Source organism: Tachypleus tridentatus, chromosome 10, assembly GCF_004210375.1.
Source record: "Tachypleus tridentatus isolate NWPU-2018 chromosome 10, ASM421037v1, whole genome shotgun sequence".
Lineage (NCBI taxonomy): Eukaryota > Metazoa > Arthropoda > Merostomata > Xiphosura > Limulidae > Tachypleus > Tachypleus tridentatus.
Genome location: NC_134834.1, coordinates 107,034,867 through 107,060,245, shown reverse-complemented (window position 1 = coordinate 107,060,245; position 25,379 = coordinate 107,034,867). Strand labels below are relative to the sequence as shown.

The 25,379-nt window shown below is 36.0% G+C and overlaps 1 protein-coding gene across 7 annotated transcripts in view; it reads left to right on the top strand.

Annotated features, from left to right (window-relative positions):
* LOC143230052 (uncharacterized) overlaps window positions 1-20,411 on the top strand; it is a 110,242-nt gene extending 89,831 nt beyond the window's left edge. For all 7 annotated transcript variants that reach the window (XM_076463048.1, XM_076463047.1, XM_076463046.1 and 4 more), the window contains 3 exons: window positions 5,282-5,768; window positions 10,955-11,119; window positions 15,925-20,411. In XM_076463048.1, coding sequence (XP_076319163.1) covers window positions 5,282-5,768; window positions 10,955-11,119; window positions 15,925-15,947 — 675 coding nt within the window. In that variant the 3' untranslated portion in view covers window positions 15,948-20,411. The remainder of the gene's footprint in view (window positions 1-5,281; window positions 5,769-10,954; window positions 11,120-15,924) is intronic.
* The last annotated feature ends 4,968 nt before the right edge of the window (window positions 20,412-25,379 follow it).

Here is a 25,379-nt window from a genome sequence, read left to right as displayed (position 1 = left end):
GCCCACTGAGAAAGGAAACACACAACCCCAGGTGGGATGCTGTGGTAGGGTCCAAAGTTTTGAATCATGTAGTAAAGACAGTGGCAAATGGCAGAAGTGTAGAGGAGGTTCATGAGACTCTACGTACAAAGTCCCTATGCAGAGTCGTAGTCCCTCTTGATGAACGGGGTCCAGCATCTTCGAGGCTGAGGTCCTGGCAGAGCCATAGACTAGTCCTATAGTTCAATTTCGATCAAATGAGAGCACAATATATCTTTAGCATAGAACATCGATCCTCTCCCCAAGAGGACATGGAGGATGTTCAGTGCTCTTGTACATTTGACTTATAGCTGCTTAATATGTAATATAAAGGTCAGCTTAGGTCAAAGATAAGTCTCAAGGACCAGAGGAAGTAGATCTTCACTGGCACAGAGGTGAATACTTGGATTGGGGTAAATACCTTGCTGGCAGTAAAAGTGCATGCAAACAGTTTTAAAGAGAGAAAAGTTAAAACTGTTTATTGTCGTATCCATCAGTAAACAATTGAGGGCAGTCTGTAGCTGCCATTCAATAAACCTCAAGTTTGACGAATGATATGAGATGTGGAAGTGATCAACATAGAGACAGTTTGCAACAGTAAGAGAGAGTTATCCAGTGATGACATTAATTTTTGCACTGAAAAGTGTGACACTCAAGACAGCCTTGAGGGACTCCAAGTTCCTAGAGGAAAGAACGAGAAAGTGTCAAAACCCACATGAATTTAGAATCCCATGCCCATGAAAAAATTTGTAATAAAAATAAGCAACTGGCCATTCAACCAATATAAGTGGAGATCTCGTAAATGCCATACCTCCACATAGTGTTATAAGACTTCTCAAGGTAAAAAAATACTCTGACAAAATGTTGCTAAAGAAATGCTTCTCTGATCAACATTTCAAGTTGAATCAGGTGGTCCATGATGGAACTCTGGCATGAGAAATCACACTGGGTAGGCAAGAGGAGGTTGTTTGATTCGAGGAACCAAACAAGATGAGCATTAACCATCCTTTCTAAGGTTTTACAGAGACAGCTCATCAAAGCAATTGGATGGTAGTTTGAAGGAATCTTGGGATCCTTCCCAGGCTTAGAAAAAGGTAAGACAATAGCCTGGTGCCACGCATCAGGAAAAACATTCTCCTGCCAGAACAGGTTATAAACAACCATAAGAATAACAAGAGAAGCAGGAGATAGATGGCACAGCATCTCATGGTGTACATTATCAGGTCCGACCAATGTACTGCCAGATCAATAAAGGGCCAGTTTGAATTCCTCCAGTGTAAAGGGGCAATTATAGTTATAGAGATGATCAGCCCAAAAGGAAAGAGGTGGTTACTGTGCCCAGGTCTTGATGGCTAAGAAGGTGGAGGATGAAGCAGAAATGCTAGATACCCAGCAAAAGCTTTTGCCAAGAGTATTGGCGATGCACTCTGGGCATTAGCAACTTCCTGGCCATCAGAGAACCAGATTGAAAGGAGGATAGAATTATACTGCTCATTACCTTCTGAATCTTGTCTTATGTTTTAGAACAGATGGTAGAAGAAATGCTGGTTATAAATTTAATCCAAGATTTCTTCTGGCTTTGTGCATAGGCCCACTGAAAAGTGATGCAGTTCAAAAGTGTGGGATACCCACGGAAGGTATCTTAGGCCTACTTTTGTGCCATGTGGCAGGCAGGATTCCACCACAGATGTGGATACCGTGGAAAACATGTTGAGGTTTTAGGAATACATTGAACAACTGTCTGGATAATACAGTCAGTCACTGCTGCCTTTCAGGTGTTTAGAGATGGCTTACAGAGACCAGTGAAAAAGGGCCAGTTGGCTTGATCCAGCTTCCACTTGTGCTTCCACAGCACAAGGGTCGGGTAATATCGAACCCCATCAGTCTCTCTTAAAATGATAGGAAAATTATCACTGTTCTGTGGGTTACTGTCAGTCCTGCATGAAAAGTGGGAGAATAGTGAATGGGAACAGACTGAGAGATCAAAAGCAGTAAAAGACTGACTAGGTGCATGAAAATAAGTAGAAAATACCAGTATTGAAGAGAGAAAGGTTGTGATCTGAGCATACACTCTACGAAGCAACCCCTCCCATCAATATCAGCACCTCCCCAGAGGGGATTATGTTCATTAAAGTTCCTCAGGATTTAATAGGGAGATGGCAACTGTTCAACGAGAGCATCAGGGTCTGATTGATCATAGGTCTCTCCAGGAGATAGGTAGAGAGAACAAACAGTAATGGTACAACTCAAGGAAACACAGATGGCTACTGCCTCCAAGGGTGTATCGAATGGCAAAGACAAGGTGGGCACATGCTGATCGATTAGTAGTGCCACCCCGCCATGCACTCATCCATCACACATCCTGTAATTTCTGTACAAAAAAACTGCTGAAAAATCACTATATTGGCAGGTTTCAGAAATGTTTCCTGTATGGAAAGACACACAGGATTGTAAGAATCAATCAATGCTTTGATGTCGTTCAGATTATAACGTAAACCCTGAAAGTTCTATTGTATAAAAGTGCCCATTTTTACTTATTTGTAGGCGAACTGGGTGGAGAGCTCTTCTGTTTTTGGCAATGTATTTCCTCTTAATTTTCTTTATTCAAGGGAGGTATATCAATCTCCATGGATCCTGCTCTGGATAGATTGGGCAGGTCTCTGTCGTTGGATGAAGATTCTTGTGACTGAGGGTGTGAACGAATGATTGTTCCACATCTCAGTGCCAGAGAAGGAGTTGGACCTGAGGAAAAGCCCATACTAAGAACCAAAGGAAGTGGATTCGGGGGATCTGCTGGAATGAATGATAAAGACAGAGATGGGTGTTGATGTTGATTCATCAACTTTCTTAACCATGGAGGTCAAACGAATTTTCACATGGTTTGAGAATAATTCTTTTTGAGGCATGGAAAGATCTGTATGCACTCCCACTGTAGAAGTGGAATGAAGTGCAGCAGCATACGTCCAAGAGGGAGTGGTAGGCAGCAAGTTTCAAGGCTCAGGGTAAGAAATGTTGTCAATCATTTTCAAATGCTGTACCTCTTTTTCTTTCACCCACCTTGGGCACGAATGAAAGTAAGATGGATGAAAGCCACTACAATTAATGTAATGAGGGTCTATTTCACACATTGTGGTTCTTGCCACTGCAATAAGCACACGTCAAGGAATCATGACATGATGTCTTTGGGTGACTGAACCACTGACATTGGAAAAAAACTGAGAGGGTTGGAATATATGGCTGTACTTTGCATTAAGATAACCTGCTTTGATGACAGCAGGTGGACATGATGATATAAACGTCAAAATTAGGACATTGGTCGGCATCGTAATCCCATCTTTGCCAGTGGAGATATGCTTCACTGCGGAAACTCCTTGAGTGTAGAAACCAGTGAGGATCTCTGACTCGGGGATGTTTTCCAAATCCCTCTCAACAATAACTCCTCATGACAAATTCAAAGTACCATGAGGTGTAACCTCAGTAGGTATATTTCCAATGGCCTTTGAATGCAAGAGGAGTTCACTGTGTTTAGGAATAGATTTTTCCACCAATATATCACCAGAACAAAGTTTTTTGACTGGCTTAGGAGAGCCAACAAGTCTTTCTAGTCCCTTCTGAATAAAAAAGGGAGGCATCTGCACTGAAGATTTGTCTGATAAAGAGTTTAATATCAGAAAATGAGGTACAGGTGTTGAAGAAGTTGAAGTTTGCTGTTCATAATCTTCAAGATATGGTTGTTTACCAATGCTCTGTTTTTCACTATTTTTTTCTTAATTTGATCAGGAAGATCCATAATAAAGGAAGAATGTTTTGGTGCCAACTAACCCCACCCACCATGGAGCTCTATCAGGGGATGCACTGCAGTGCTAAACAAGGATACTGCAGCAATGCCAGAGTTTCATGAGCACTTTACCCAAACACCAGCATCAGATACAATGTCCACAACACCAAATGAGAACATCCAATACTGGTACTTGGTTGACCCTAGCCCATGGGGGCCATACCAAGGCTGCTCGTCTGCAGGCATTCAAGGGTTACCATGTGCTTAAAACACGTGGGTGGATGTTTAGATCCCAGAGTAGGTAAACTGAAAGAACAGAACCTTTTCTGGGAGGTTCCCTCACCACGTACAGGAATCCACATCAAGGGGAACACTCATGAATACTCAATACTAACATAGTTACACTAAGAGTCACGAACACTGAATACCTGTAAAGTTACAATAACACTCGTACACGCTGAATACGTACTTTGTTACACAAAATGTCATGAACACTGAACATGTGTACAATTACATACCATTATGAACCCTGAATACCTGTATAGTTGCACTAACATACAAATAGGTCAGGACCCAATGTTAGAGCTCTGGATTATAAAATCCATTCAGTACCACACCCTGCACTTTAATTTGTAGATGTGTCATAAGAACGATTGTAAATCCCTTAGTGTTTGTGGTTGCATGCTGCTGACTTGCTGCCTTTCCTCTGGTCTTTAGTTTAAATTTTGTATAGTAACAGGTAGTAACAAGTAAGTAAGGTGCCATGAATACATCCTGCAAGGAATTTTGAATGTGATTAAAGAACTGAACAGACAAATGTGGTTATTTTATTTTCCCAACATAGAAATTGTTGAGAGAAAAGTAAAAGCTGTGTCTGTTAGTTAGTTAGTTGAGCATAGTTCCTACTGAAGGACTCTTAACCTCAAAGGAATAAATCAGGACTTATTTTCCAAAAGCAGGTTTTCTTTTTTATCTGTTTAAGGTTGCAGAGTATTGGCTTTATCAAGAGAACGTAAATACTTATCAGTAAAGTATTAGTGACAAGTAGGCTTGCAACAAAATCCACAGGAACAAAGCAACTCTAGTTTAACAATAGCCATAACATTACAACAACTGTATAATAAAAGCTTGAGAACCATAGCTCTTACTTTCTACAGAGTAGATGAAAATACAGTAAAAAGTATTGATAAATTAAAGTTTGAAATACACATACATACACATGTGTATACAAATGTAGCAACATCTGCACACTTGCATGTACCATTATAAAACAGTAATTAATGCTTTTTGTTCTTAACTTCAAACAGTGTAAGACAACATCTTTTGAACCACATATTTGTGAAATAATATGTTACAGATTTCAACTTGAAAGTACGTCCATTAAAACCATGAAAGAAAGAATAAGATATATTAATGTTCATGTTTGTTAAAGCAGCTCGTGTAGTTTATAACTTACTGATATAATAAGTTAACTCCCATTTACAGGCAGCTGTTCATAAGAGACGATCGGAACCACCTGTTCGAGAACAGAAGTACAACATAAATCATTGGCTGATCCAGGAAGCAGAAATCAGGCGAATTAGAGAAAAAAATGAAAGAGAAAAGCATAGGACACCAAATATCCATCAGGATGTACAGAATAAACAAATAACACCATTTCAGAATGGAAACCAACCTGTAATCAGAACAAATAAAAACCTCCCAAGACCCACATCAGTTCCACCCCCAACACCACCTAAGCCTTCTCAGGTAACTGGTAAAGTTTCATCTGACCAGAATTTGGAGGATTTGTTTAAGTCTCAGTCATTAGGACAAGTCAGGCGTTTCTCCCAGGGCAGCTCAAATGCAAATGGTGGACACAATTGGATCAGTGGGTTCACTCAGATCACTGGTAGAGATCTTTCCAAACAGCAGGATTCCGTACTTTCTGTTAGTGGGAAAAAACGGTGTTGCAGCTGTGGCAACGAATTAGGTAAATCATCAGTTTGTTTGTTATATGGCTCATTGCAAGATCCTTTATTTAGCAATGTATTTCTCTGTAAAACTCAGACAGTATGAAACTCTACTAAAGTAAGTTACTGTATATGTAGATTTTGAGTAGATATCTATTAATATATTACTAAACAGTAACAGGTAATTTTCTCGTCAACATTTATTTATAAGTGTCATGTTCCATTATGTGAGTTGAACAGTTGTTCCAAATATGAAGTTATTTTACCATGAAAAGGAAAGGCTTTATATATAAATAGCTCTATTACCATTAATTATGTTATTGGTAATAGGAGATTAAATCTGTGCCATAAAACAATAATGAACTTAATATGAAGCATAATTGCTATTGTCAGTTCCAGTTGTAAACTTAATGTAACAACATATAATGCGTGTGGTAATCCAAAGTTCATTGGAGATATCCCATTTATCAGACAAAAAAAGAACTAATAATGGGAGGAATCTAGTTTGAAGGAAGAGAAAACTAATACCCTGTTCTTCCCTGTAGGGGTGTTTGGGAACATTTGCTTCTCTTCATAACCAGTGTAAGAATACATAACTATTACGACCGCAAATTTAGAAACATTGACGGGGAGTTTTCGAGAGAAAACTGTGAGCATATTTGGAGAAAGGAAGATGGTCTTTTTCAGTGATTGTTGGCGAGGAGCAGAGATGTTGTGACTGTTGATGATGTGTGGAGATGAAGAATTGAGACGAGATCCAAACATGCATTGGAAATATTAAATTTAAATCATATTGTCTATTGATAAGACAGTGAAATTATTCTCATACTACTTTCAAACATTATAATCTTAGGAACTAATGCCATTTTAAATAAACTTTAGTGAATTGAATTTCATAGAAAGGAACTGTATTGAAGGGAGGTGGGGACCATATGGTCCAGTGCCCAAAGAAAATCCACCTTCACAGAATTAATGTTGAATAATTTATCTGTTATGTGCTTAGGATGTAAAAGAAAATATGATGATTAACTCTACCACCATGGGCATCCTGTGCAGCTCATTTCATGAGGGTGTAATGATTTACATTCAAAATTTTATTAAACTACTCCTTGTTTATGTTATTTTAATTAGTATAGCATAAACTCATAGATAATAATCCACATTTTAATACTATATAAGTTTTAAATTCTTAATTTTGTAATGTAATGTTATAAAAAATCTTGAATTTGCCATAGCATGAGAAATGTGACACATTTATAGGCATTCTCTTTCCTCTGTTCTATTCACAATCCCTCTAATAAATATGAAATTTAATGTAACTTACTTACTGTAAATACAGATAGCACTCTTGTAGCTTTGAACAAAATAAAAAAAAAACTCGCTTCAAAATTGTCATTGTTTAGGTAAATCATAATTTTTATAGCCTTCAATTTTATTCAGTTACAGAACCATCTTGCAACACTCACTTTTTCAGGATTTGTTAATGGTTTGACGTGTAATTCTATATCATCCTTAACCAATAGAAGGACAAAATTTTCATCTGTCAACTTACGTATTATATTGCTTTGTTTTTTGAGTAGAGAATTATGAGTTTCTCTGTTAGCTTCTTTTCTACAGAAAAAACAATGACTAGATTAGATGAATTTGTAATGGTTCTTTTCACATATTTAAAAAAAAAAAATTGTAATTAGGGGAAATTGTCTGCTTTTATCATGTTGTTATTCTATGTTTGTGGTGCATTACTTTATTTTGTGCATTACTACCATTAGTATAAAGAAGGGTTAAGTGTAATAAGAAAAAGACCTGAGTAGGTACCTCATTAGAAAAAGACCTGGGTACCTTATTTCTTGTTTTTAATATTTTTTCCTTATTTGTTATTATAAAAGTAACTGAAATGTAAAAATAGGGAGGGATGTCTTTAAATTAGTTAAGGTTGGATCAGGTAAAATAATAACAATAATACAATTAAAATATTTCACAAAGCATGCACAACAGTAGGTGGTGGGCAAAGTAATTCAACAGCATGATGTGAGCTACATGTTTCCCAAATGATTTACACTTTGTAATGGTGTTGACAGTGGCTGGACACAGTTCAAAGAGCAATAAAATGTAAGTGTAAATAGATGTATATTGTTCTGAGTTTAAAACTAATTAGTATAACCAATAGGATAACAAGGTTTTCATTTATCAAGTGACACATTATGTTACTTTGTTCAATGGAGAGCTGTTAGTTTCTATGTTAGTTCAAGATTCATTCCTGCAGGAAAGACAATGAATAGCTTGGATGAATTTGTAATGGATATTGTTGCATATTTAGGGAAAATTCTCTACTTTTTGCATGTTATTATTCTATATCCCTTGGTGCATTATTTAATTAAATAAAAGTTTAGTGCATTACCATCATTAAAATATAAAAAGTAGGGTTAAATATTGACAGTGGACAGCAAAAAACAACACAAAAAACCTGGTATTATTTGAAGTCATTCTAGAAAGAAAAAAAAGGTAATTTAGATTTTTTTTTATGGTTACAAGTTTGGTCAAATTGGCCAACCTTGTATAGAATTAGGGTTGAGAGAATAACATATAAAATACAATTAAGTTTTACTGAAGAAAAACATTTGAAATGTATTTAGGAAGTTTAAGAGATCCCTTTTCTCAAACAGTATCAGATTTAATTTGTATAAAGTATTTTTAATCTTAACACAAAAATCACTTCACTCATGGACTACTCAAAACAAATACTCAGTATAACCATGGACAAATCCTTTTTAGTGTATTGAAAATACTTCACTAAAAATATGATTTTTTTATATGTTAAGGGCTTGTAGTGTTTACTGAAAATCTGCTAAATGTTTGAAGATATACATACTATATTAAAACTCTAAAGACTTTAAACAAGTAAAAAGAGGTCGTGTAGGTTGTATAATTGGCCAAGCTCTTGTTGAAAGAGTTAATAATGACAATATGACCTAGTGTTCAGCCTTTTGTTTGTGTACTTTGTTCTTTGTTTTCCTGTTTGCAAAACAAACTGTATAGAGGAGTTCACATAGAGCAGCTGTCAGTTTGTTTGTACTTTTTGTAATATTTGAAAGCCTTACTATTCTCTTTTGTCTTTATAGTTTTTTCATATTATTTTCTGATATGTTATAGGTTATTTGACAGCCATATTCTGTAAGTGAGCATACAAATGTTCTTATATTTATAAGGATGTTTGTGCTTACCTACAATGAGCTTTATGCAGTTGATACATTTGCTGCATCTTAGATGGTTGTCAAAGGCATTACTTAAAGGTTGATTCAGTTGATTTTGTGAGGAAGTCTGTTATTTTCTCAATGCATTTTTGATTTCTGACAGCAGATTGTTTGTTTCACAGAAGCATAGAAGTCTGTTCAATATTTTTTTCTCAATGAATTTGCTAAGATAACAAGCTGATGGGGCAAAAATTGTCTAAATTTGATCTGTTTTTTAGGTATAACAGTTATTACTGCTTTTTTCCAAGTGTCTAGATAGTAACCATTTGATAGTGACAGATTCATAATGTTTATTAAGTGTAGTAGTAAAAGGTTGGAAGCTTTTTTAAGAACAGTATTTCAATTCCATCATGACCAGGGCTGACATTTGTATTTATTAGATTGTGTTGGTTAGTTGTCGTGCTAGTGAAAAATGTAGAGTTCATATTAATGTATTTGTTTATCTAAGCGTTGATGGTAAAGTATTCAGCTGTCATAAAATAATCATTTAAGATGAGTGCTTATGCACACAACATCTTAACTTCTGTTGCTGTCTGCAGTCAGTTGAAGAAAAACAGTTATCCTTATAGTTCTTTAAATTATTGAAAAAGAAATGAAATCACTGTAGAATTACTTCTCTTTTTACGATCATTCAGTTCCACTTAATATATTTTTGTAAGGGTAGTGGTTGGGAGATTCACATAATAGAAATATTACGGTGTCTTTGTTCCTAAAATGTATCTCAGAATGGCTGGTATGGGTATTAATGCTTTTGTTGATAAGCAGAGAACAACATTTTAACCTTCCAAGGTCATCTTCAGGTTAACAACACAACATCTCAACTTTATTAACCTGAAGATGACCTTTGTCATCATTAACATTGTTCTCTGCTCGTCAATAAAAGTGTTAATACTCATACCAGCCGTTCTGAGATACATTTTTATTTCAAGTGGGTTTCTTGTCATCAAGGCTTTGTTTCTACTTTAAGAATGTTTAAGGTAACTGGTCAAGAGAGATACTTCATGTGTTGCTGTCACTGAGAGTGTCTTCATCTTACAATAAAAAAAATCACTGACTAAACTTAAACCACTGTTATATTTAGTATTTTTATTATTAGCAGGTGGTCACTAAGAGCAGGTTTTTCTTTGAAAATAATTACTTGATTAAAAAATAGTACATAATATTAGTTTGATTTTACTGTCATATGAAATTAATAACACACACAGGAGTTTTGTTCATACCACATTTCACTTAGCTTGGTGCTAAAAAGAAATAAAAAAGCATCTTTTGAACTTGCAACATAACAATTAAAGTGAATGTCACAACCATTGGTTTGTTTTAAAGTAAAATTTCTTATGCTTTTAAAGAATAGTTTCAAAGTACATTAGAAACATCTGGAGCAAATATTACCCAAGCAAACCAAAAGTTGTTTCTTACTCAAAGGATTTTTTTGTTTTTCTTTTTGTGGCTTTTTCAAATGGTTCTTGATCAACCTTCAGATATTTCCAAAGTTACTTTTAATATGAATTGTTTAGAAATTATTTTCTCTTTTCTATCAATTTTTAAAATGTGAAGCTATTATAAACAAAACTTTTTTTTTACTTCTTGAAACCACCTATTCAAAGTTGCATCTTCACAATGACATTTTCATTAAAGATTTTTGCAAACATGTTTTAAAGTTCTCAAAATTATAACAAACAAATAAAAGGCCATGAGCTACACATTCAAATAAAGTACAAACATGATATTAAAGTAACAATTAAGACTTTCTGGGGGGGGAGATGTGGAGTGGGAGATAAGTGTAGGTGTGTGCTTACTCCCAGACTGTGTACCTAATAACATAATTCACCTGGGTTAGCCTCTGAGAATTAGAAGTGACAGTATGGCATGTGATTATTCATAATTTTGTCAAATGAAGCAGTTGTAGTAAGGATAATTGTATCAGTTGTTTAACTTCATGTGTTATTTACTCTTAGGACGAGGAGCAGCTATGATAATTGAGTCCCTCCAGTTGTTCTATCACATCCAGTGTTTTTGCTGTAGTGTGTGCCAGACCCAGCTGGGAAATGGATCATGTGGCACAGACGTTAGAGTGCGGAACAATAAACTTCACTGTCAGAATTGTTACAGCAATGATGATGGTATGGAAGTTATTTTGGGTTGATCTGTTAGAAATGTTTAAATTTAAACTATTAATAGCCAAAGATAGGCCAGAGAAACTAAAAATGTCATCTAAGTCCATGCATTGATTGATGCCATAAATAACTAAATTGAAAAGAATGGTTTTTTACTAAATGTACAACAGAAATATTAATCTGATTATTCACATTGTAGTATTTTTACAGAAAATGACTTGTATTCTTTGAAAATGAAGAGTATTTTACCATGTTTTACTATTTCTATACTTTTACACTTTATCAAGAGAGTTATATTTATCATATACTTTTACAATTTGTCACAAACCTTGGTTTTACTGTATTATCTAACATAAATGTTAAGTAAACGTTTCAGTTTTCTCTAGATGCTTTTAGTAAATCACTTAATTAGTTGTATGTTTTAATTTTTATTTATAAGTTATAAAGGAATAAAGTATTATCTACATTTATGAGAACATCTGATTAAAAACTTCTGATTTACATACAGGGTGATTGTTAAAAAAGTTTCACAGTTCTTTGCTTCATATCTCACAAACAGTAGAACATTGGAGTATGGAGTTGCTCAGCCACGTTAAGGGTGCCATGCAAATATCACAGTTACCACATTTTGCCACCATGGATGCCACTATGTATGACATAATGTCTGACCAATTAAAGCACCAGCACCTTTGCAAAATTTTCTCCTCGTACATCCAGAATGCGTTGCAACCATATGACAATAAAGGTTACAGTAACACTGTGCATCTTATGTAGTTTATTGGCTGCTTCCTAGACAAATAAATCGTTATGGCCTGGAATTGAGGATAGCTTCCCATGAATAACTTTAGGTGCCCCAATAACAAGGAATCAGCTGGTGTTAGATCCAGTGATCAAGTTGACCATTCACAAGGAAAGTGATGTGAAGTGATTCCATTCTGAAAGTTCTCCTCCAATACTTTCACCTGGTTACTAGTATGCAGAGAGGCAACATGTAAGTTGTAGTGTGTATCACACTTTGTTTCTGCAGCACAAGAACTACATTGGTTATTGCACAGTATCATGTGTCATTTACTATGCAGGTTTGTCTTCCATGTGCTTATGGTATTTCATATACTATAGGCTAGTAATAAACTCAGCTGTAAAGTTACTCTGTCACTTGAACATCACGGAGGCATGTAGGAAGTGTTAATGTGGATTAGTTTTCGATTAGATAACGCATGTATTGACACTACCAAAAAGAGTGAAGTATGCTTCATGTTGGCAAACCATTTGTCGTGGACTTCTAGTCTTGCCATAAACTGCAAAGCAAAACAAGACATCACATTAATTACTATTTTATGGTGCTTTAAGATGTTACTGCATGTAAGGAAACATTTCCAGAGTTATCAAAGAGCCTTATAAACAATTTAAATAAACTAAACATTGTAACTTGCACTGCTGCACCAATGTGCACTTGTTTTGGCTTGTTTTGCAATAGTATGACTGACCTTAGTGAATTTTGTTGAGGTCGATAATTTATGACACGTCTGAAGTTTCTTTTTTAATGAACTTGTACGTAGCAGTGCTCAACAAAACCTTTCTACTGTATTCTCTAACAACTACCTCAACATAGCATCCTAGCAGTGCTCAACAAAACCTTTCTACTGTATTCTCTAACAACTACCTCAACATAGCATCCTAGCAGTGCTCAACAAAACCTTTCTACTGTATTCTCTAACAACTACCTCAACATAGCATCCTAGCGGTGCTCAACAAAACCTTTCTACTGTATTCTCTAACAACTACCTCAACATAGCATCCTAGCAGTGCTCAACAAAACCTTTCTGCTGTATTCTCTAACAACTACCTCAACATAGCATCCTAGCAGTGCTCAACAAAACCTTTCTGCTGTATTCTCTAACAACTACCTCAACATAGCATCCTAGCGGTGCTCAACAAAACCTTTCTACTGTATTCTCTAACAACTACCTCAACATAGCATCCTAGCAGTGCTCAACAAAACCTTTCTACTGTATTCTCTTCTCAACAGCTACCTCAACATAGCATCCTGGCGGTGCTCAACAAAACCTTTCTGCTGTGTTCTCTAACAACTACCTCAACATAGCATCCTGGCGGTGCTCAACAAAACCTTTCTGCTGTGTTCTCTAACAACTACCTCAACATGGCATCCTGGCGGTTGCTCAACAAAACCTTTCTGCTGTGTTCTCTAACAGCTACCTCAACATGGCATCCTGGCGGTGCTCAACAAAACCTTTCTGCTGTGTTCTCTAACAACTACCTCAACATGGCGTCCTGGCGGTGCTCAACAAAACCTCTCTGCTGTATTCTCTAACTACCTCAACATAGCATCCTGGCGGTGCTCAACAAAAACCTTTCTGCTGTATTCTCTAACAACTTCAACATCTCCTGGCGGTGCTCAACAAAGACCTTTCTGCTGTATTCTCTAACAGCTACCTCAACATGGCATCCTGGCGGTGCTCAACAAAACCTTTCTGCTGTGTTCTCTAACAACTACCTCAACATGGCATCCTGGCGGTGCTCAACAAAACCTTTCTGCTGTATTCTCTAACAACTACCTCAACATAGCATCCTGGCGGTGCTCAACAAAACCTTTCTGCTGTATTCTCTAACAACTACCTCAACATAGCATCCTGGCGGTTGCTCAACAAAACCTTTCTGCTGTGTTCTCTAACAACTACCTCAACATAGCATCCTGGCAGTGCTCAACAAAACCTTTCTGCTGTGTTCTCTAACAACTACCTCAACATAGCATCCTGGCGGTTGCTCAACAAAACCTTTCTGCTGTATTCTCTAACAACTACCTCAACATAGCATCCTGGCGGTGCTCAACAAAACCTTTCTGCTGTGTTCTCTAACAACTACCTCAACATAGCATCCTGGCGGTTGCTCAACAAAACCTTTCTGCTGTATTCTCTAACAACTACCTCAACATAGCATCCTGGCGGTGCTCAACAAAACCTTTCTGCTGTATTCTCTAACAACTACCTCAACATAGCATCCTGGCGGTGCTCAACAAAACCTTTCTGCTGTATTCTCTAACAACTACCTCAACATAGCATCCTGGCGGTGCTCAACAAAACCTTTCTGCTGTATTCTCTAACAACTACCTCAACATAGCATCCTGGCGGTGCTCAACAAAACCTTTCTGCTGTATTCTCTAACAACTACCTCAACATAGCATCCTAGCGGTGCTCAACAAAACCTTTCTGCTGTATTCTCTAACAACTACCTCAACATAGCATCCTGGCGGTGCTCAACAAAACCTTTCTGCTGTATTCTCTAACAACTACCTCAACATAGCATCCTGGCGGTGCTCAACAAAACCTTTCTGCTGTATTCTCTAACAACTACCTCAACATAGCATCCTGGCGGTGCTCAACAAAACCTTTCTGCTGTATTCTCTAACAACTACCTCAACATAGCATCCTGGCGGTGCTCAACAAAACCTTTCTGCTGTATTCTCTAACAACTACCTCAACATAGCATCCTGGCGGTGCTCAACAAAACCTCTCTGCTGTGTTCTCTAACAACTACCTCAACATAGCATCCTGGCGGTGCTCAACAAAACCTTTCTGCTGTATTCTCTAACAACTACCTCAACATAGCATCCTAGCGGTGCTCAACAAACCTTTCTGCTGTGTTCTCTAACAACTACCTCAACATAGCATCCTGGCGGTGCTCAACAAAACCTTTCTGCTGTGTTCTCTAACAACTACCTCAACATAGCATCCTGGCAGTGCTCAACAAAACCTTTCTGCTGTGTTCTCTAACAACTACCTCAACATAGCATCCTAGCGGTGCTCAACAAAACCTTTCTGCTGTGTTCTCTAACAACTACCTCAACATAGCATCCTAGCGGTGCTCAACAAAACCTTTCTGCTGTATTCTCTAACAACTACCTCAACATAGCATCCTAGCGGTGCTCAACAAAACCTTTCTGCTGTGTTCTCTAACAACTACCTCAACATAGCATCCTAGCGGTGCTCAACAAAACCTTTCTGCTGTATTCTCTAACAACTACCTCAACATAGCATCCTAGCGGTGCTCAACAAAACCTTTCTGCTGTATTCTCTAACAACTACCTCAACATAGCATCCTGGCAGTGCTCAACAAAACCTTTCTGCTGTATTCTCTAACAACTACCTCAACATAGCATCCTGGCAGTGCTCAACAAAACCTTTCTGCTGTATTCTCTAACAACTACCTCAACATAGCATCCTAGCAGTGCTCAACAAAACCTCTCTACTGTATTCTCTAACAACTACCTCAACATAGCATCCTAGCAGTGCTCAACAAAACCTTTCTACTGTATTCTCTAACAACTACCTCAACATAGCATCCTAGCAGTGCTCAACAAAACCTTTCTACTGTATTCTCTAACAACTACCCCAACATAGCATCCTAGCAGTGCTCAACAAAACCTTTCTACTGTATTCTCTAACAACTACCTCAACATAGCATCCTAGCAGTGCTCAACAAAACCTTTCTACTGTATTCTCTAACAACTACCTCAACATAGCATCCTAGCAGTGCTCAACAAAACCTTTCTACTGTATTCTCTAACAACTACCTCAACATAGCATTCTTTAGTGTAATAACATTTGAATAGTTTAACACTTTGTCTGTTTCCTGCTGGTCTTTCTCTACCATCACCCTGAACATTGTAAATCTATCTCTAATTTATGGGGGGCTCATGATGCAAGGAATATCTTTTTGTGGGGAATGGGTTTTGGTTATTAAACATGAATGACTCAGGACGTTAACTGAATTTTTGTATTTCAATATTTCAGGTTTAAAGTTCAGTCAAGTATGAAATAGGGAGTGGCCAAATTTCAAGTGTGTAAGCAGAGTGTTTTCTTGCTGAAATAATACATATTAATAGAATCTTCAACTTAATATGAAAACTGGTTTTTGATCCACTAATTACTAGAATTGTTTTAAAAAATACTTTAAATTACAGATTATGTGCAAGTAAATTGATAGCTAGCTCTCAATCTGTTATTTACTAGGATTGTTAAAGAAAAACTTAACTGTTCAAATTACAGAAGTAAACGTAGCTGACTATAATCCATTATTTACTAGAAGTGTTAAAAACTTACACACTGTTCTTCGTGTACCACATATGAGCTAGGTATCCTTCACATGGCATGATAGGGTTAAAGAGAATGCTTTTCTTGAATGTCTGATTCCTTTATCTTAAAATAACACAAAATGCTGGATTGTTTTCTTTTCATGCTTTAGTTTTGTTACAACTGAGTTTGTGTGGAGTTTGAACCGGTGGTTACTGTTGCAGTCCCGCACTATGTGTAAAATATACTCAGAGTTTACTTTAAAGAATGATGTATTTTGTGACTGTTACAAGTGTAACATATGTTTGTTTTTTAGTCCTTTTTTTTTAGCTTTTGTTGTATAAAAAAAATTAGTTTTATAAACTAGTTAAGACTTTTGTATTTTTTATATGCTATTACATTAGCCATGGAATTGGCTTATGTATTAGATCTTATACAGATAATATAGATAAACGTAAAGGGAAAGGTACTACATATTTCCTAATGGAAGGGGTACATGAGGTATAAAAATCTGTAGCAGCTACAAGAACTTTTAACTTTTAAAATTAATTTGTAGAATTTATCTTATTACTCATGTTACAAAACAGAAACAAAGTGAGTTTTATATAAGCTCTAATGTTTTGTCTGCTTCCATCATTTCTTATGATATATAGATCACAAAAACAGATATTGCATACATTGTTGTTATATTTTAATGCAGTGTCAGTGTAAGGCACAACAGATTACATTTGATTTGCAAGTATTCAGATGACGATGTAGCCATTAAAACATACAAAAATAGGTGGTAATAGCAATGATGTAGAGACCAGTGGTCATGGCAACAGGATACAATCTAACAGATGGAGAGGGCTGTTCTGTGCAAGCTACAGGTTCATCTTTCTTGTCTCTAACTTCATCCATTGTATCCTTTTTATTAGAGGTCATAAAACAAGTCTTTAGAATCTGTATGAACAAGGCCCAAGATAACCCAGTTATTTTGTATATATTAAATACTCTAATGACAATACTGATGACAACCTTAATCATCATAACACAAAAATATATCCCATTGAACCCACTTACCCATTCACCAATAACTTGCATCCTTCCCCACATCTGGCTTAACGGATCATTGGCTAGATTTTTCCATCCATCCTCATGCAACACTCGTGTCAATGCATATCGAGGAACTGATTGCCCTTCTAGACTGGCTAATGTGTTTGATCACATAGCCTCACCTCAGACAGAAAACAGCATAAAACCTTGCAACTGTTGTAATACTACTGGGTCATATATTCCTCCAAGAGCATAAAATACAAGCTTCTCAAACATGAAGCTATCTGCTGTGTTTGTGCTCAGAACTAAAGAGGGTTCAGCAGGAGTGAAACAAGGTTATATTTTCACCCACTGTGTACCACGTCAAAACATGACTGGTGTTAAATATCCACATTCCAGTTTTGGGGTCCATATACAATGACAGGTTCTGGTAAGCTACAGGTGTTTCCAAGGTACATAAGGTGGATCAGTGCAGCTGGACTTCAATAACAGGGCATTGTAGAATGTGCACAACTTCTCCTGGTATACATCAAGAAGTATCCAGTTTGTTCCCTACCAGTAAGTTAGCACTACTGGGATTGGAAGCAACGATGTGTAGATGATTTAATAATGTTTCTCTCTCCCCTTCTCATTTTACTTTGCTAATTTCCTGATGAGATCAGCAGCAGTTAAAGTGGAACCATATGCATAAGTCATGAACTTAGTCTCAATGTAACAGATAAGATCCACATTTACTGGTAGAGAAGATCTTAAGGGAAATGGTGGTCTCTGAAGAAATTTAACAATACACAATTCATAGTATGGTATTGCCCACCCATTGATTTCACAAATAGGGCTAATTATGTGAAATTTTACAGTATTGTGAGATGCAACATGAATGTATTGTTTATTACTTCCAAAACTCACTCATACTTCCTGTATGAATGAGTTTTGCTTTTCCACTATATAAGAAGTCAAACTGACTTGAATAACAATCCCTTTTTGGCATTGACCACAGGATTCATCCAAGCTCATAATTATAGCAAGAATTGTCACTCAATCCAGAAAAAGGAAGACCTTCTTCAGTTCCAAGCTTAAAATATTTGTATTGCTCTTGCAAAGTGATTGTGTGTATCTGACAGAGTACAACATTCTGGTAGGTATAACCACCAGCTTCAGCTGCTCCACCAGTGCAATGTCCTTCTCCCCAGACTGACCTGGATATTGTGGCTCTGAAGATACTAGTAGCACTCAGTCTTACATTATGAAATATCTGACTGATTGTGGTAATGCTGTGGTCAATATGGAAATGCTCACAATCCACCTGAGTTAACTCCAAAAGATGCAGAGCAAAATCATAACTAGATATAGCTGAATGAGAATGCATATCACAGTGCCACATCAGTCACTGGATGTCCATGTGACAATGTCAAAGCAGTAAGATATCAGAGTCTTTCATCTGTGTGACCTGATTCTGATAGGTCCCTCATGGTATGTCAGGACTTCTAAGTTAACAATCAAATGCTGTAATACCTGCTGTCAGTGATGATGATCAACAAACCACATTAGGCTCAAAGATAAAAATATCTCCAAGGACAAAAACCAACCACATTAAGAAAAACTTTCCCATCACTATCTAAGAAGACTTAACACAATCTTTGGTGATAAACTATAAAACCTGATGACGCATAAGATAAAGGGCACAATGGATTAAATTAGAAATGAGGAAGATGGACCTATAGCTTGCACAGAACAGCCCACTCCATCTGTTAGATTGTATCCTGTTTCTATGACTATTGGTCTCTAAATCATTACTATTACCTATTTTTGTATTTTTTATGGCATACATTGTTGTGATACATAGATCGAAATTAGATGTGTTATACGTGTTATCACACGTAGATCAAAGTTAGAGATATTTCATATGTTATAATACAAATAGAAATAGAGTGAACTATCTGATATAATTAACCCACTGAGATCAGTATTTCTTTCAGAAATTATATCCTAAATCTAGATTTTTTAAGGTGTCAGTTTTTGACACCATTTTTTTTGTTAATTTGTAGATATAATGAGTTTTTATAGTTGTGTGTGATTTTACCAGTTATAAGTAGTAGCTTCTCATAAGTTTAGTGCAATTTGTATGTACCATTGTGAGAAAAACTGTACTAATAGATCTACAGGAATGACTTAAAAGTAACTTGGATGCAAAGAAATGTCCCAATTATCTTGTAAGATTACAGTTTTATTTGATAAAATCTACTTTGATGTTTTTAATAACCTATTAAAGCAGAATAAGGTTAAGATGAGAATTGTTAATGTACATTTTAGGGAGTGTTTGTAAAATAATCATGGAGATGTACAATGTTGTTACAACAATCTGAGTTTTCATAATTATTCTACAGTTCAGTTTCTGACAAACAACTCTCATTTCTTTGAACATTAAATTTTTTTTCTTTTTAATGGGCAAGATAAACAATTAACTGTCTTCCTATTATATGAAAGACTTTGAAACTGAATTCAAAATTATTTTATTGTTTTAAAATTTGTTGAGCTTAGGGGGGAAATAATAGAAAGAAATTTATCAGTTTTGCATAAACAAACTATATGAAATCTAAAGCTTGTTACAGATAATTTCTATAAAAACTGTGAATTTATTTAAATATGAATCAACTTTTTAAGTGAGTTTAAAGTTATTTTAAATTACATTCATTGATGTTTCATTATTAACATATTTGTGTTGGGCATCGTGAAAATAGGTTTTAAATTTCCTGCATTGTGATTGGATATTCATAATTAGTCTATCGAAAAAGAAGTGGCTTACCTTGACTGGTATATTATGAATATATATTCTTTCTCTGGCATCAGCAAATTTTTAAAGATATACTAATAACAGTTAATGGTTGTCAACATGTAAACACACTGCTTCTTGTAGTTGCATAAAAACTTAAATCATTTAACCTCTTGTAACTTTTCTATCATGAAAGTTAAAAGTTGTAAACTAATATCATTGGTTATTCACTTATTATATATCCTACAATACTTCCACATAACCAGAGAGATACTTACACCTCAGAAAGTTAGTTTTCTGTGAAGTGTCAAGAAATATTTATTTTACGAGTACTTGGAACTAAGCTTTATAGTAAGCATGATGTAGAAAATTTATCTGTATTAATAAAGTTTCATTACAAGTAGTTGTGATTCATCTTATTAATTACTCTTTTGAAGAACCATCACTTACTGTAGTTTTCATCTTTACCATTTTGATAATCTGATAATGTACAGGAAATAACAGTTTAATACAAGCTGTCTACTACATGTTTTAATACCATTAATTAATGGTTCTATTTGTTAGATATACCAATACAATAAACAAGTAAATGTCCATCAGTGCTGTGTCATCACTTGGTCAGATATTCAAATACTGTAAACAATTTACTGTCCATCAGTATTGTGGTACCTCTTTATATACATAAATACACATTATCTTAAAGCTGGTTTTACGGGTTGAAGTACACATTGTCATATAGCCAGTTTCATAGCTTTATGTATGCATTATCTTAAAGCAGATTTTACAGGTTTAAGTACACATCTTAAAGCTGGTTTTATATGTTGAAGTACACATTATCTTGAAGAGGTTTTACAGGTTTAACTACACATTGTCACATAGTAAGTTTCTACAGGTTTAAAGGTGTCATCTTGTATACTAGTTCATGTATATAATATTCACAGTATTTAAGGATTGGACTCATTTTATCTAGCACACTGTAGGATAGAAGTTTAAAGTTTAGGCAATCAGTGCTGATAACAAAGATTTCCTGGCTTTCTCTACACAGGAAGATGTAGTTATCCATCTGAAATTTAAACTGAAACTCTCTATTGAACTGTACAGTCCTATGCCAGTTCCTGGTTTATAATCCATCTACACATTATATACCAGTTCAACCTATGGATAACATGCAAACTGCATTGAATATAGTTTGTTTTTGTTATATGATAGTGGACATGAGTCACTAGGTTATAGAATTTATTCTAAAGCTTTATAAATTTTGCATTGAATAAAATAGGCAGTCAAAGATCATGAGTACTGTTTTGCTCTATCAAATGATAATAAAACTATAATTACTACTAGGACTAACTAGGTGCTAGGCCTGTTTAAGAAAGAAAATGATGAACAAAAATAAAAATTTTGGTCCTTGGCTATTTACCAGTTTTCAACTTTGGGATGCTCTGGATAGCTGAAAAGTGGTATATACATCAGAGATAAGAGTAACTCTGCTAGATAGTTTTTCATATCTAGCTTCTAATGGCCTGTAGGGTGTGTGTGTGTTTTTCTTATAGCAAAGCCACAAAGGGCTATCTGCTCAGCCCACCGAGGGGAATCGAACCCCTGATTTTAGCGTTGTAAATCCGGAGACATACCGCTGTACTAGCGGGGGGCGGCCTGTAGGGAAGGAACTCCAAATGACTTTTGTATTCCTTTACTGTGGGCGACCGTGTCATCCCTACATAAAGAGTGCTAGCGGACTCGCAGATGATGAATAATTATCTCAAAAAATGTAAAAAGACTACAAGTACTGGGCTAAATTATTAATGTAAGCTGCCTACAATTAAGAAATTTATAAAATATTTTAAAATGTTGTAACAGTGATAAAAATATATTGCATTCAAAGTTATATTGGCTACAATACATTTACCATACAAGATAGAATGTATTACGTTTATCTGAGTTAAGACCTATGGTTAATTTTACATTTAACTTTGATGGGATTTATATTCTGAACAATAATTCTTGGAAAATTAAAAATATGTCGTCATTACTATACATATATACGTATTTTAATAACATTAATAAAATTACATCTAACTTAATCTAGCTCACACTATCAAATATTTTCAGACATTGATAATGCAAATAGCGTCTCTATTACTCCAAGATGGTCTATTGGCACTGAAAAAGAAATAATGTAGTTTACGTATGATTGTATATATATATATATACAATCTAGTTTCATAAGTTCTTAAAATTAACACTACAATGCACTTTTCACTTATGTTTGTCCTCAAGCGAGCTTAACTTCAAATTTAAAACCAATAGCTAGTATGTTCTTCTCTTAACTAGTTTTACTAAACTACAAAGTAGTTTTGTGAACATTTATCACACGTAAATATGCATAAAACAACTATACACTTGTATATCATTTAGTTGGAAACATAAATAAAGGAGCAAAGTTGGTGTATCATATTAAGTCAGTGTTGGCTGGGATGATGCCGGAGTCTCTGTCAGCAGCACCTAACCATCAATTTAATGAGGACAATAACGCATTTTCACCTTGTTGAGGTTTCACTCTCTGTATATCTCTTTGTTATCAACTGTAGAGAGTAGTACAGGTTTTCAGTGATTGGTAAGGTCACAACATTATACATTAAGATTGTCCATGTGAAGACAAATATAATAATTTCACACATGTAACCTACGACAGAAATTATTTCCATCATAGTTTTTGCAAATCCAGCAGCATGGATAAAACTTAAGGTACAGCTTTCCCGAAAGACTAAACACCCAGTTATAGTTACACACAGAGCTCACTAAGTGTTCTATACCGGACGGCAAAAAAGAAATATGAAATTAAATATTGATTCAATTTATTTTATATCTTGTGCATGACACAGGATTCTAATATATCAGTTGCTTTATGAGCTACAATTGACTCAACAGATATTGAAGTGGTGGCAGAGAAGTAATCAATACTTTTTATCTCTGACATTTACATGCTGATAATAAACCAAAAGGTGGTGGTATTTACACTCTAAAACCTGTTACACACGGTAACTTCAGAGAATATTGAAACTTCCATTCATCAGTACATTTTGTTTGTTTTTGAATTTCACACAAAGCTACACGAGGGCTATCTGTGCTAGCCGTCCCTAATGTAGCAGTGTAAGACTAGAAGGAAGGCAGCTAGTCATCACCACCAACCGCCAACATTTGGGCTACTCTTTTACCAACGAATAGTGGGATTGACCGTCACATTATAACGCCCCCACGGCTGAAAGAGCGAGCATGTTTGGCGCGATGGAGATGCGAACCCGCGACCCTCAGATTACGAGTCGCACGCCTTAACACGCTTGGCCATGCCGGGCCAGTACATTTTGAAAATATTCAAAAATACTACATTTTAACTCTGTTCATCTTGTAATAACGTAAACCTGTATCTACTAAAGATGGGTTTTTTATCGCTTTTTACCTGACAGGCATGTAATTTCTGTTAACTGACAACTTACTTAAACTTAAGTGTCCATTTTTCAATTGCAAAATGTTGAGAAAAATCTTCATAAATCATACTTATAGGAGAAACTTTTGAAAATATAACTACTGAGAACCTTATGGTCAAAATTTAGCATTCAGGCTACATTTTGTCATATTCCACCTAACGTAGACGACTACTGTTCATAACATATTATCCTTTACCAGATTACATTGTACCGGGAATAAAGAAGCAAAACCGTAAAAAGGTTATTCCTTCTGCCTTTTTCCCGAGATAATATTTCAGCTGCCAACTTTGTTGTTTACCATTCATTCTAAAAATTCAAGTGTGAAATCCAACAAAAAATCAAACTAATTTAACCGCAAAATTTCTTTGTTTTTAATTTCGCACTTAGCTACACGACAGTTATATGCGCTAGCCGTCCATAATTTAGCAATGTAAGACTAGAGGGAAGGCAGCTGGTCATCACCACCCACCGCCAACTCTTGTGCTACTCTTACCAACGAATAGTGGGATCGACCGTTACATTATAACGCCCCCACGGCTGAAAGGGCGAGCATGTTTAGTGTGACCTGAATTGGAACCCGCGACCCTCAGATTACGAGTCGAACGCCTCAACCCACCTGGTCATGCCGGGCCCACCTGTAAGGGAGAGCACGTAATTACGTCGACATGTCAGTTTGGATATTTTTATATGTGAAAAAGGGAACAATAGGTTAATAACATATTTTGAAATCATAAATATTTACTAATTAATCACAAACATATTTACAATTTTTATGTTCATTTTATTGCTTTGAAATTAATTTTTTCTGTTGCAGACTTTTAACATCCTACCATTGTTTATTCACTTGATTTGTTGGAAAACCTCAATATATTATACATGTTTGGAAAGTTCTGTCCGTCGTGTATTGGGCCTGGCATGGCCAAGCGTGTTAAGGCGTTCGACTCGTAATCCGAGCGTCGCGGGTTCGAAACCCGGTCACACCAAACATGCTCGCCCTCCCCGCCGTGGGGGTGTAATAATGTTATGGTCAATCCCACTATTCGTTGGTAAAAGAGTTGGCGGTGGGTGGTGTTGACTAGCTGCCTACCCTCTAGTCTTACACTACTAGATTAGGAACGGCTAGCGCAGATAGCCCTCGAGTAGCTTTGCGCAACATTCAAAAACAAACAAACAAACCGTTGTTTATCATTGATAAATTATTATCAGGTCATCCAATAAGTAATGGCCGATTTTAGGCTCAGAAAAAGATGAAGGATTTCAAATGTTTTTAATGTTATTTAATCAATAATGTGTGTTCCATTATTAATTACTTCCTGCCAACGATTCACAAGCTTCTAAATGCCACTTTTATAAAATTCTTGGGGTTTGGAATAAAAGAATGTAGAGATGGTAGTTTTGACATCTTCATGTGTTCCAAGCTCTTTTCCATCGAGATAGTTCTGCAAACGTCGGAATAGATGATAATCAGATGAAGCAAGGTCTGGAGAATAAGGAGGATGTGGAAGTTTTTCCCAGTCTAGTTCTTCAGTCTTTGCAAATGTGATCCCTGCTGTATGGGGCCGTGCATATCCTGGTGTAATACTACACCTTTATAATTGATCAAAGCAGGCCACTTTTCTTTCAGTGCAACACTCAAGCCCTCTAACTGGTGATAATAGAAGTCTGATGTAATCGTTACATTGAGTGGCACCAACTCAAAGTGGATCACATCAACAATATCCCACCAATCACTTAATAGGACTTTCTTAGGGTAGAGGCCCATTTTGGGCTGTGCTTTAACCAGTTTACTTGCACTGATCCATTGTCTGCAGCGCTTAACGTTTTTATAAAATATCCATTTTGATCTCCAGTCACTAACCTCTAAAAAAAAAAAGGTGAGTTACGTT